Source organism: Echinops telfairi, unplaced genomic scaffold, assembly GCF_000313985.2.
Source record: "Echinops telfairi isolate 266 unplaced genomic scaffold, ASM31398v2 ScPeMD7_655;HRSCAF=1070, whole genome shotgun sequence".
Lineage (NCBI taxonomy): Eukaryota > Metazoa > Chordata > Mammalia > Afrosoricida > Tenrecidae > Echinops > Echinops telfairi.
Genome location: NW_022104553.1, coordinates 33,218,129 through 33,228,467, shown reverse-complemented (window position 1 = coordinate 33,228,467; position 10,339 = coordinate 33,218,129). Strand labels below are relative to the sequence as shown.

Here is a 10,339-nt window from a genome sequence, read left to right as displayed (position 1 = left end):
TATCTATCTATCTATCTATCATTTATCTATCTATCATCTATCTATCTATCATCTATCTATCAATCAATCTATCAATCTATCTATCTATCAATCTATCTATCTACCTATCTACCTACCTATCAATCTATCTATCTATCTATCTATCCATCTATCCATCTATCTACCTACCTATCAATCTATCTATCTATCCATCTATCCATCTATCCATCCATCCATCCATCCATCCATCCATCCATCCATCCATCCATCTATCTATCTATCTATCTATCTACCTATCAATCTATCTATCTACCTACCTATCAATCTATCTATCTACCTACCTATCAATCTATCTATCTATCTATCTATCAATCATGGAACTGTGACTGTGAGGACGAAGACTTGCCTCTGGGCACACGGGTTTGGAGATACAGCTACAACTCAGGAAGCCATTCTTGGCCCAGAGGGCAGTGGAGGGCACTGAATGAAGTCATGGAGACAGGGCAGTGCCTGGCACCCAGAGGCAGGTGGAACAAGAACTTGCTCCCCCACATGCCCCCCAGGAGGCATCAGTCTCTCTCCCCGTCCCCTCCGTACCCAGTGTCCGTCTCGCCAGCAGGAAAGCGCAGCGCAGCATAGCTAACGGGGTCTTCCATCACTGGGTTATAGCATCCCAGGGAGGCGGGCGTGTCCGAGAGGTGGGCCCTTCTAACCTGGCAGGGAGACCAGGGTTTGTTCAGCATTGACGGCTCCCCATCACCCCTCACACCACCCCCACCCCCCTTCCGCCCACGGCCCTCTCCCCCGCCTCTACTGGCCCAGATCTTCCGGAGGTAGTCTGCTTCCTCTCCTTTCCTTGCTTGACTTCAGGGTCTGCCCTGCATTGCCTCTGCCTCCTCACCTACCTTTTTCTTCCTCACGAAGAAGCTCTGCCCACTGGAATTTTCCTGGAGGCCCTGCCGAGCTTGGATCCTCTTCCAGCTGCAGCGGCAAAGAGCCACTCCCTGAGGATCAAGGAGGTGGGACCCAGATCCTGTGGGGGTTGCATGCTGGGGGAGTAATGGGACACCGGGACCAGCCAGGGGCTAGAGAGGGACGAGCTCACCCTTTGCGCAGCTTGACCCCGCAGATTGCCAGGATGAAGATGGACAGGCAGGCCCCGATGCCCACGGCCGTTCTCTTGCCTATGGTTTCTGGGCTATCTGATGGAAGAAGGAGGGGCCGCCCATCAACACAAGAGCCAACTCCGCCCAGAGGTGTTGGTCTGGGAAGCATCCCAGGTTTCTCGCAGCCTCCCGCTGCCGTCTTTCCCGCCAGCACTGCTATGTTCATGCCTTGGGGCAGTGGCGTGGGCAAGAGAGGGGGCAGCCCCTGCCTTGCCATCTGGAACGTGTTAGGAGGCAAAGGCTAGCTCGTCCCCCTGATGTGTTCCTGCTTTGGGACACCTGGGTGCAACCTCTTTAGCCCTGGCTGTGTAGTGATGATGAGCTAGACTGCTGCTAACCACAAGGTCAGCAGTTCAAAACCACCAGCAGCTCCTCTGGATAAAGACAAAGAGTTACAGTCTCAGAAACCCACAGGGGCAGTTCTATCCTGTCCTAGCCAGTCGCTCTGTGTCAGCCTCGACGCGATGGCGGTGTTTGGTGGCTGCCTGGTTGTTCTTTGTTAGGGCGTGGGGGATAACTGCCCCTCTTCGTGTGAGTACATAGCCTCCTCTTTCCCCTGAGGATCGGCTGGTGGTTTTGAACAGCTGACCTTGCAATTAACAACCCAACAAGTCACCCACTCCACCACCAGGGCTCCTAGAATAGAGATCAGCCAGTTGCAAAAAGAGACCGGTTTCCAGGGTCCTAGAGAGTCTGGAGCCCCGGGGTGCAGAGTGGATGATTTCTTCGCACCCCTTGTTGGTTACCAATGGCGTGTTCAGCTGGTGACGTTATGGGTGTGTAGACCCAGCATTAAGGAGACACAACAAGCTACCAGCCGTGGCACCCTCTTGAGAGGTCACTAGGTGCTCAGGGACCCGGAGTGCCTGTCTCACCATTATTTGCCTTCTCTGTGATTGTAATTTGGGGGGTTGCTGTACCAGGCACCTGCATCGTCTTTTCCAAAGCCACAAATATCGGACAAAGAGAGCAGTGTGCAGCGAATCAAAGGAGTCCCTGCCAAGCAGGATGAGCTGCGAGAAGGAGGGAAGAGAGGTGAGAGGGACAGCCTAGAGGAAGTGGGGTGGTGGGAGGCAAGGGGGGGATAAAAGAAGGTGCAAGGTGGTCTGGGAGGCATAGCCCTGAGGGGCAGGGAGGGGAGCCACAGAAGCAGGGGCCAGAGGAGAACATGAGAGAGGGTGGGACGAGGCTTACAGTAGACAGTGAGGGTCCTGGGGGGCGACACGCCCACGCCCAGCTGGTTGGCTCCCTGGCACCGGTAGGCGCCCGTGTGCTGGACCTGGGCCGGGTCCAGCCTCAGCGTCTGACCGGTTTGATGGAGGTTTTCGTTGTTCCCGTCAAACCAGGTGAACTGGGACACGGGCGGGTTGGCGTCGCTCTCACACACCAGGGCTGCCTTCTTCCCCTCCATCACCCTGTCTCCGGGGACCATGGACACCCGAAGCCTCCTGGGAGCATCTGCAGGAGGCAGCGAACCCGCGTCAGGACCCCGGTCGCCAGCCGCCCCCTCGGCCCTGCTTGTCGCGTCTCGCACCGGTCCCTCACACAGCACGTGCAGCCTCCAGGCCTTCGATGTGGTCTGTCCCACGGAGTTGCTGGCCATGCAGCTATAATTCCCAGCATCCTCTGGGGCGACGGCGACGAAGCTCAGCTGCCTGCCTTCCGCCAGAAGGCTTCCGTTTTTCTTCCAGAAGAAGCGGACCTCTGGAGGGCGGCTGCTTGAGAAGTCACATTGAAGGAGGACACGCTGCCCCGAGTGAATCTCCGTCTGGGGGCTGATCTTCAGGACCCTGACGTCTCTGGGAACATCTAAAGAGCAAAGGCCTCGGGCGGATTTCTCGTTGCTCTCCCAGCTTCCTGGCCCCAGAGCCGCCTCTCCCCTCCACCCCGAAGCTGGGCTCGCTTCCCTCAAGTCTCTGCTGGCCCGGAGAGCCCCATATTCCAACACCGAATGCCCCCCTCTTCCACGTCCTGCCTCTTCCCAGATCCCCCTGCCCGGGTTACTCACACTCAACCTCCAGGTGCACAAAGGGAGCCTGTTGGCACCAGACATTACAGGCTTGGCAGGCGATTGGGCCGATATCCCAGGTGACTTTTCGAATCCTCAGCACCTCCGGGAATGACTGGTTTCGGGGGACTTGGGGGGTCCATTCATATCGGGTGACTCGAGGGTTGCTGGACTTGTAGTTACAGACGAGGGTCACGTCGTCACCCTCTCGAATTGGAGCGGGATTCTGAACCACCACCGTCACCCCCTTGGGGCTATCTGGGGGGAAAGGAAAGCAGAGGGGTAGGTGGGGGAAAGTCAAACCGCCACCCTGTGCTGCCTGCCTGCTTCCACACTGCCCCCAACCCACCCCCTCCACTCAGAGCTCTGAGATGAAGCCAAGAAAGGCGAGCGCTTCTCTCCTGCCTCTGTGCGAAGAGAGAGGCCCTACCCTAGCTATTTGGCTTTTCAGTGATTTGACTCAATGGGGTAGCCATTGAAAGCGCAGCTCGGGAGCCCACATGCTACGTCCCACTGCGCAGAGCTGTCTGCTCCGAAGGGCACTGACTCAAGGGATGCACGTGAGGGTAAAATGCCCGACACAAAAAAGTTATCGGCTGCAGTTGGGATTATCCACCGAAACTTCAGAAAGTTTGCGGGTAAATGGAATGAAAAGCTCATAGATTTACCAGCCCCCCTCACCCCACCCGCGCCACAAACTTTTTTTTTTAAGCCCGCTCATCTATCTCGTGGTCGGTAGGCCCAGAACTTGGGTACCCCCTTTAGTGCTCAGACTATAACATCTCAGAGTCTGAGGCTCAAACTCTGAGCAAGGGGTTCAAGAAGGTCCAGTGACAGTAATGAGACCGTCTCTCTAGGTCTCCCCCAAAACGTCAGGATTCCTTCCGGGACTCGGTCACTGCTGAGTGTTGCTGACCCTCTATGGGATTCATGGGAATCGAGGCATCTCGTTGTTTATTCACTCGGCAAATATCTACCGCACACTTATCACAAGCCAGACCCCATCCTAGGTGCTGGTAATACGGCTGTGAAAAACAGACAAAGCACCTGCCGCACGATATCTCCCTGTTAGGAGACCCTCCCTGGCTTCTCCCTTGCTGTCCATTGTGGGGCCCGGGTACCTCCTTCATCCTCTCCCCACTTCCATCCTCTCTCCCTAGACCCCAGAGGCACTGTGACTACTCACATTGCACATCCAGTTCCGCTTCCTGGCCAATCTGTCCAAGCCCAAGGCTGTTTTCTGCCAGGCAGCAATAATTCCCGGCATGCAAGAGGAGGAGCTTTGGAATCTGGAATTTCTGATCGGTCCTTCCCGGGACTTCTTTCCCATTGTGATACCAGGTGTAATTGGTCGGAGGAGGGTGGGCTGGTGACACACAGGTCAGCTCCACCATGCTTCCCTCGCGAGCTGGCAAGGGGAGGATCTGAACACTGGAAGGTTCTGGAACAACTGAAAGAAGTGGTGGAGGTGGCATGGGGAGGTGAGACGAACCCTTTGGCCAGTACAAGCCTCCACAGCTCGCCTTCCTCCCTCCGCCTGACTCCTGCCCCACCCCCAGCTCCAAGGAGGCTCACACTGCACTTGGAGAACCACATCTTCCGAATTTCCATAGCCCACACTATTGGAGGCTTGACAATGGTACGTTCCACTATCTTCTTTGGTCACTCTGGGCAGATTTAGTGTCGCCGTGTTATACTTCCTTAGCTTGGCCTTGTCCTTGAACCAGGATATAGTAGTGTCCTCTGGGTTGCTGCTGGTGATATGGCACGTCATGGTCACAGATTCCCCCTTCATTACAGTAGCCTCTTTGGGACTGACCTTGATCTCCACTTGCGGACGGTCTGCAGAAGCATAAGGGCATTGGGGGAAATTCTCAAAGGGTGGAAGGGGGTGAGAAGTGACAGTTCTTTTACAGTGACTAAGCAGTGGCCTGGACATGGATGTATATGCCAGTCACTGGCTCTTACCCTTGTCAGCAGGACTGGGCTGGTCCATGCCCTCAGCTGACTGACTACCCCAGCCAGCTGGCCCCTCTGCTTGCTCGCTTTCCTAACGGACTGGTCTCTGTCAGCAGGCAGTAGGGTTCCTTACAGTTCTAATCAGACGTTAGCATTCTCTGCTCAAAGTCATCCAATGGAGTCCACACTTAACATTCAAGACCCGACCCCATCGGTGCAGTCTAGTGGCCCAGCCCCTCTCAGACTTCCTGCCTCACTGCTTGACTCCTGGGATGCACACACTGTGCTGCCTCCTCTCCAGCCCTCTTGCTCTGTGATGACCACACCAAGCAAATGTCCACCCTAGGGTCTTTGCACTGACCCTTTTGTTTGTTGTCTCAAATTGCTCTTCTCTCAAGTTTGCCTCCATTTCTCCCTCCATTCAGATCTCAGTTCAAAAGTCTACCTCCCTCCGCGTGATCTCAATCAACTTCCTTTATCCTAACCCCTCTTTGTTTTTGTCTGATCACAATTACAAAATTTGCATTGTACTCTATATTTCTTTTAAAATCTGCTAATTGTTTGCCTCTCTCACTGCAGTGCTGGCTCTGTATGAGCGAGAAGTTGGTCTGTTTACTCGCTGCTGCATGGCTAGCCATTGTAGCAGGGCCGGACACCGAATCGGTGTGCAATAAAAGTTTATTGATGTTCTGCCTGTCTTCATGCTTACTGTTGTCTCTGCCTGTCCATCTAGATAAGATAGGTGGGATAAACGATCGGAGGAGAAAACAACGGGACCCACGGTTCCGGGTGGACACAGGAGAAGGGGAGGCGGGGGAAAGGAAAGGGATGCCAACAAACTCAGGGACAAGGGAACAAGTGATCTAAAATTGATGGCAAGGAGGGAATAGGGTGCCTAGGAGGGGGAGGGCAGTCGGGGCGTGAAGACCTGATCAAGTGTAATCTTGCCAAGAGAAATTACCAAAACCCAAATGAAGGCTGAACATGATAGTGGGACAAGAGGAAGGTAAAAGGAAATAGAGGAAAGAACTAGGAAGCAAAGGGCATTTATAGAGGTCTAAATACAGGCATGTACATATGTAAATATATTTATATATGAGGATGGGGAAATACATCTCTGTGCATACACTTATAGGTTTAGTATTAAGGTAGCAGATGGACACCAGGCCTCCACTTAAGTACTCCCTCAATGCAAGAACACTTTGTTCTATTGAAAACTGGCATCCCATGATGCTCACCTTCCCAACACAATCGCTGAAGACGAAGTGGGTGCATAGGCAAATGTGCTGAAGAAAGTGCCCAGTTATCAAAAGATATAGTATCTAGGATCTTAAAGGCTTGAAGATAAACAAGTGGCCATCTATCTGAGAAGCAACAAAGCCCACATGAAAGAAGCACACCACCCTGTGCGATCATGAGGTGTTGATGGGATCGGGCATCACAGACCCAGAACAAAAAAATCATATCATTGTGAATGAGGGAGAGTGTGGAGTGGAGACCCAAAGCCCATCTGTAGACAACTGGGCATCCCCTGACAGAAGGGTCACAAGGAAGAGAAGAGCCAGTCAGGATGCGGTATAGCACCGATGAAACACACAACTTCCTCTAGTTCTTTAATGCTTCCTTCCCCCACCCCATTATCATGACCCCAATTCTACCTTACAAATATGGCTAGACCAGAGCATGTACACTGGTACAGATAAGAGCTCCCAACATAGGGAATCCAAGACAGATAATCCCCTCAGGACCAATAATGAGAGTAGCAATTCCAGGAGGGTAAGGGAAGGTCGGGGGATTAAGGGGAGAACTGATCACAATGATAGACATGTGACCCCCTCCCAGGGGAGCAGACAACAGAGAAGTGGGTGAAGAGAGACAGCAATCAGTGTAAGACATGGAAAAAAACAATAATTTATAAATTATCAAGGGTGAGGGAGGGAGGGAGGGGGAAAAAGGAGGAGCTGATACCTAGGGCTCAAGTAGAAAGAAAATGTTTTGAAAATGATGATGGCAACATATGTACAAATCTGCTTGACACATGGATGGATGGATGGATTGGGATAAGAGCTGTAAGAGCCCCCAATAAGTTTAAGTTTGTTGATGACTGAGTGAATAAGAATGATGCGGAGGCTTTTCTTCCAGGGGGTGAAACACCTTAGTTAGATAATCCCCAAATTATGTTGTGGCTTGGGGATAGATTGAATCGGTTTATCCCATTAGGCCCACACAAGTGCTACAATGAATCCATTTCCCAGAACACGGGCTGACCCAGGGGTGGAGGAGGGGAGCAGGGAGCTAGGCTGCTACATTACAGCTGTGTTGTTCTCAGGGCAAACGGAGGAGCTGGGGAGAAGGTGCCCGGGACTCACGCCTTCCCTGGGAGCACTGGGTGTGGGGGGACTCACGTTTCACATCCAGCAACAGCGTTTGCTGCGAGAACAGCTTCGTCTTGGGGTCATGGACCTTGCAGGTCAGGTTCTTGCCGTGGTGCGTCCACTGAGGCTGGAACGTGAGCTTGCTCTCTGTGGAGACCAGCTCGGGCTTCAGGGACGTGTAGGTGTCAGTCTGGTACTCTAGTGACCATTGCAATTGGATGGGGTAACCCGGACAGGCAAAATTGAGCGTGCAGGTCAACGTGACTTCCTGGAACTCTTGTATGTGGTGAGGAAGCTGAATGTGAGGTGGGGGAGGCCTTTCTAGAAGAGAGCAGAGAGTCTGACGGAGGCACGGGAGAGAACAAGGGCACCTTCTCTGCAGTCTTATACATTTGACTTCAGACCTGCTGCCCCAAATAATGCCCCTGAGGAGTCCCTGGGCTATTCAGTCGTGCCTTTCTCTGCTTTCAGTCAACGATGTTCGGCTGAAAGAGGCTGAAGTCTTTCGGATGCTCAGCTTCCTTAGGAAATAGCTCCCCTCCTGGTACTTCTGTCCAAATAGTCTCAAGATTGCTCCCCCGCCCGCCCCCCTCCCCAGGCCCCTAAGTCTGTCCGTTTTGTTCAGCATGCATTTCTAACTTGAGTGACAAACCGGTGGTTGCTCGACGGCCGCCTCAGTGCAAGCCCAGGCATCCCTCGTGGACTCGGCCCCTGTGGCCAGTCACAGCGCTCCCCAGGGCGGAGGCGACCCCTCAGCGGCAGGATCGGTAGCTGTTTTTCTGCCCCTGGTCAAAGGGCTGTTTAGAGCCCACTGCCCAAGAAATTTGCTTGGACTGGAGTGACCAGGGGAGAAAGGCAGGGGTCAGTTCTACCCTGTCCTGCAGGGCCACTATGAGTCCACGTGGATTCAGTGGCAGTGAGCTTGGTTTTCCATTTGGAGTGACCGGGGCAGAGACCCCAGGCTTCCCTACGGGGCATCGTCTCAAACTCTGCCACACGTGGCAGCGAGCCCCTGCATGAGTGCGTTAGAAAAAGAATGCGTCACACATACTCACCTTCGCCTGGCGATTTCATTGGGCAATGCACCTGAAAAATGTCCCTGGGAAATCCAGTCTGATTTTTCGCCTGGAAAATCAGAAGCTGGACCCTCGCTCCGTGTGTGCCTGCTCGGCTGGAGCTGAGGGCCACCTCCTGCTGCAGGTAGGCGGGCCCTCGTGTCCCAGGTCCCCACAGCCCCGTTGTGTGGCGCTGCCCACATCACTGGCGGGCATCCCTGCCCGGCCTCCGCATACCATTTGAGTTGTTGCCCCTACTTCAGGAAGCTGGGGTAGTTCCCACCCCCCTCCTTGCCCTGTTGAGTCAAAGGTCCTTCAGAGTCTTACCAGAGACGTTGAGGTTTATGGTCTCCATCCATCGGTCCGTTTCCGACGTCATCCTCAACCCCAGCCGGCCGCTGTCATTGGTGTGCGCCGGCTGGATGCTCAGGCTGCAGTTGTTCAACATGTCCCCCAGGTACTGTACTCGCGTCACCTGCCCAGGGACCTCTGGGGTCGGGTAGAGGATGGTCCCCGAAAAGTTCTTGGTGACGTCATCAAAATCGTGATTGTGATACAGGGTGAAGTCTTTTAGGGGCCTTTTGGGACCTGCCTTTGTGTAGAGGCAGGGGATCCAGGCACAAGCCCCCTCCCAGGTGTAGAGGGTGCCAGGGTGGTTAAAGTTCCATCCCGCGGAGTCAGAGAAAGACCAGTACTCTGAAATCCATGACAATAATCAGAAGGCGTTCACGAAAGGCGGGGGGGCAGGGGAGTGGGAGGGTGGGGGGGGCGGGTGTCGGGTGTGTAGCAAGGGACTAATGAATGGCTTCCACAGCTAGAGGGAGAGTTGGTGACATTCTCCCTGAGACAAAGACACAAATGGGGGACTTCAAGGCAACTCGTATTTGCCCGTTCATGTTTTGCAAATGTGCTCTCGCGTTGACATGACTGAGCCAACCCCAGTGCCCGGCAAAGTCTTCGTCACAACCACCTTCTCTTGCTGTGTGTGCAGCTTTTAAATCCTTCAAAGGCTGCAAGCCATTGAGCCAATTCTAACCCACAGTGGCCCTCCAGGACCGGTGGAACCGCCCCTGTGGCTTTCCGAGGCGGCCAATCTTTATGAGAGCAGAAAGTCTCGCCTTTCTCCTGCGAGCGGCTGGTGGTTTTGAACGGCAGACCTCGTGGTCAGCACCCCACCAGGGCTCCTTTCTTGCACTAACCAAAACCAAGCCCAACTCACGACCATGAGTTGATTCCAACTCGTGGCAGCCCTGCAGGACAGGGAAGAAACACCCTTGCGCTTGCGTTTCCAGACCCTACTCTTTACAGGAGTAGAAAGCTCTCTCTGTCTCCCGAGGGGTGGCTGGTAGTTTTGAACTGCTGACTTTGAGGTTAGCCCCCCAATGAGGACCCACTATGCCCCCAGGGCTCTGTGTTGCCGTGGAGTGGGGGCTAAATAAAAACCATGTGCATCTGTTCTCCCTCGCCTACAGATTTCATGGGAAGACACTCTTAGGAATGGCTCTGTTCATAACCTGTCTGTATGCGAGCTGCTTGTCCGCCCCTTAGTCCACATTGCCTCTTCTTTGCCCCAGGCCTCTCCTCCGCCCTCAGCTCCCACTGCCATCCCCCAATTCAAGTAGCAGCCTAGGCCAAGTCCTTACCGAAGAGCAGGATCAGGGGACCAAGGAGATGCATGGTGTCATGTCCAAGTAGAACCCTAAACCGCAAAGAGTTTGTCTTTGAGCCCTCTGGTCACTTTTTTTTTTTTTTTAATCATTTTATTAGGGGCTCATACAACTCTTATCACAACCCATA

At 53.7% G+C, this 10,339-nt stretch overlaps 1 protein-coding gene across 1 annotated transcript in view; it reads right to left on the bottom strand.

The window, feature by feature from the left end:
* CD22 (CD22 molecule) overlaps positions 1 to 10,222 on the bottom strand; it is a 12,028-nt gene extending 1,806 nt beyond the window's left edge. Inside the window, exons 1-11 of the mRNA XM_030886369.1 lie at positions 10,186 to 10,222; positions 8,870 to 9,238; positions 7,518 to 7,808; positions 4,729 to 4,995; positions 4,340 to 4,603; positions 3,154 to 3,411; positions 2,691 to 2,954; positions 2,340 to 2,603; positions 1,085 to 1,181; positions 885 to 960; positions 577 to 692 (exon numbers count right to left, since the gene is read on the bottom strand). Coding sequence (XP_030742229.1) covers positions 577 to 692; positions 885 to 960; positions 1,085 to 1,181; positions 2,340 to 2,603; positions 2,691 to 2,954; positions 3,154 to 3,411; positions 4,340 to 4,603; positions 4,729 to 4,995; positions 7,518 to 7,808; positions 8,870 to 9,238; positions 10,186 to 10,219 — 2,300 coding nt within the window. The 5' untranslated portion in view covers positions 10,220 to 10,222. The remainder of the gene's footprint in view (positions 1 to 576; positions 693 to 884; positions 961 to 1,084; positions 1,182 to 2,339; positions 2,604 to 2,690; positions 2,955 to 3,153; positions 3,412 to 4,339; positions 4,604 to 4,728; positions 4,996 to 7,517; positions 7,809 to 8,869; positions 9,239 to 10,185) is intronic.
* Positions 10,223 to 10,339: the final 117 nt, after the last annotated feature.